We start from the raw sequence: 1,666 nt of genomic DNA, 5'->3' as shown, positions 1-1,666 counted from the left end.
GATGGGGCGCATCGTTTCTATGTGACACGAGGAGGGGATCCTGCTGTGATGAGAGGGGATGACCTGCAGGGACACCAGGAGGAGGAGGAGGAGGAGGAGGAGGAGGAAGAAGGACTCACAGCACAGCCATGGTGGTGGGATGGGGCCCAGGGCAGTGGGAAGGTTGAGCTGCCTGTCCTCGGTGTGTGGGTCCTGGGGGTCCCAACCTGCTGTGACGGTCCTAAAGGTCCCAATGCGGCAGTGAAGGTGGTCCTGAGGGTCCCAACCTGGTGGTCCCCACAGTCCCCACTGTCCCAGCATGGTGGTCCCAGCGCAGTGGTGATGTGCTGACCCCAAAGCTCGTGGAGAAAGTGGTCCTGAGGGTCCCAACCCGGTGTGACAGTCCTAAAGGTCCCAATGTGGCAGTGAGGAGGTGGTCCCGAGGGTCCCAACCCGCTCTGGTGGCCCCAAGATCCCAACGCAGTGGTGAGGAGGGGGTCCTGAGGGTCCCAACCTGGTGGTCCCCACGGTCACAGTGCAGCAGTCCCAGTGTGGCAGTGAGGAGGTGGTCCTGGGGGTCCCAACCTGCTCTGGTGGCCCCAAAGATCCCAACATGGCAGTGAAGGTGGCCCTGAGGGTCCCAACCCGGTGGTCCCCACAGTCCTCACTGTCCCAGCATGGTGGTCCCTGCGGCCCCAGCGCAGTGGTGATGTGCTGACCCCAAAGCTCGTGGGGAAGGTGGTCCCGAGGGTCCCACCCTGCTCTGGTGGCCCCAAAGACCCCAACGCAGCGGTGAGGAGGCGGTCCTGAGGGTCCCAACATGGTGTGACGGTCCTAAAGGTCCCAATGCGGCAGTGAAGGTGGCCCTGAGGGTCCCAACCTGGTGTGATCTCCCCAAAGGTCCCAATGCGGCAGTGAGGAGGTGGTCCTGAGGGTCCCAACCTGCTCTGATGGCCCCAAAGACCCCAACGCAGCGGTGAAGGTGGTCCCGAGGTCCCAACCCGGCGGTCCCCCCGTTCCCCACGCTCCCCCCGGCCCCGGCGCGGCGGTGTCCCGGCGCTCCCCCGTGCGGCGGTTGCGATGCCGCAGCCCACCGCGCTCCACCAGCAGCAGCGCAGCGGGCAGCCGGGCTGAGACCCGACGGCGCTCGGCTCCCCCCCCCCCGGGGAGGAGGCCCCCCGGCCCGAGCGCAGCCGGGGCCGCCCCCCCCCCTGAACGGCAGCTCCGAGGAGCCCGGCTCCCCGCTGCCCACCTTCAGCGCGGCCGCCAAGGTGCGAGTGGCCGTCACCTGCCTGCTCTTCCTCTCGTCCTCCTGCTGCAACGGCGCCGTGCTGTGCGCCGTGCTGCGGGCCAAGCGGCGGCCGCCCCGCGTGCGGGTGCTGATGGCGCATCTGGCGGCGGCCGACCTGCTGGTGACGGTGGTGGTGATGCCGCTGGACGCCGCGTGGAACGTGACGGTGCAGTGGTACGGAGGCGAGGCGGCGTGCAGGGCTCTCATGTTCCTCAAGCTGGCCGCCATGTACGCGTCGGCCTTCGTCACCGTGGTCATCGCCTTGGATCGGCACGACGCCATCGTTTGCCCGCTGGGAGCGCGCGGCGCCGCCAGGAGGAGTAGAGCCATGCTTGGAGCCGCGTGGGGGATGAGCGCCGTGCTGGCGCTGCCGCAGGTGGGTGGCGGTGGGGGGGG

General features: G+C 68.8%; 1 protein-coding gene across 1 annotated transcript; it reads left to right on the top strand.

Annotated features, from left to right (window-relative positions):
* Positions 1-1,201: 1,201 nt before the first annotated feature.
* LOC122190742 (gonadotropin-releasing hormone II receptor-like) lies at positions 1,202-1,646 on the top strand (the record flags this gene model as incomplete). The annotated part of the gene is made up of 1 exon (XM_042890831.1): positions 1,202-1,646. A coding segment is annotated over one exon (445 nt), but the record flags the coding sequence as incomplete, so codon positions are not given.
* Between the last annotated feature and the right edge of the window lie 20 nt (positions 1,647-1,666).

The sequence above is a fragment of the Lagopus leucura genome, unplaced genomic scaffold (assembly GCF_019238085.1).
Source record: "Lagopus leucura isolate 7727_CA_CO unplaced genomic scaffold, USGS_WTPT01 32105-0_obj-0_obj, whole genome shotgun sequence".
Taxonomy (NCBI): Eukaryota; Metazoa; Chordata; class Aves; order Galliformes; family Phasianidae; genus Lagopus; species Lagopus leucura.
This window is presented reverse-complemented; position numbering and strand designations above follow the sequence as displayed.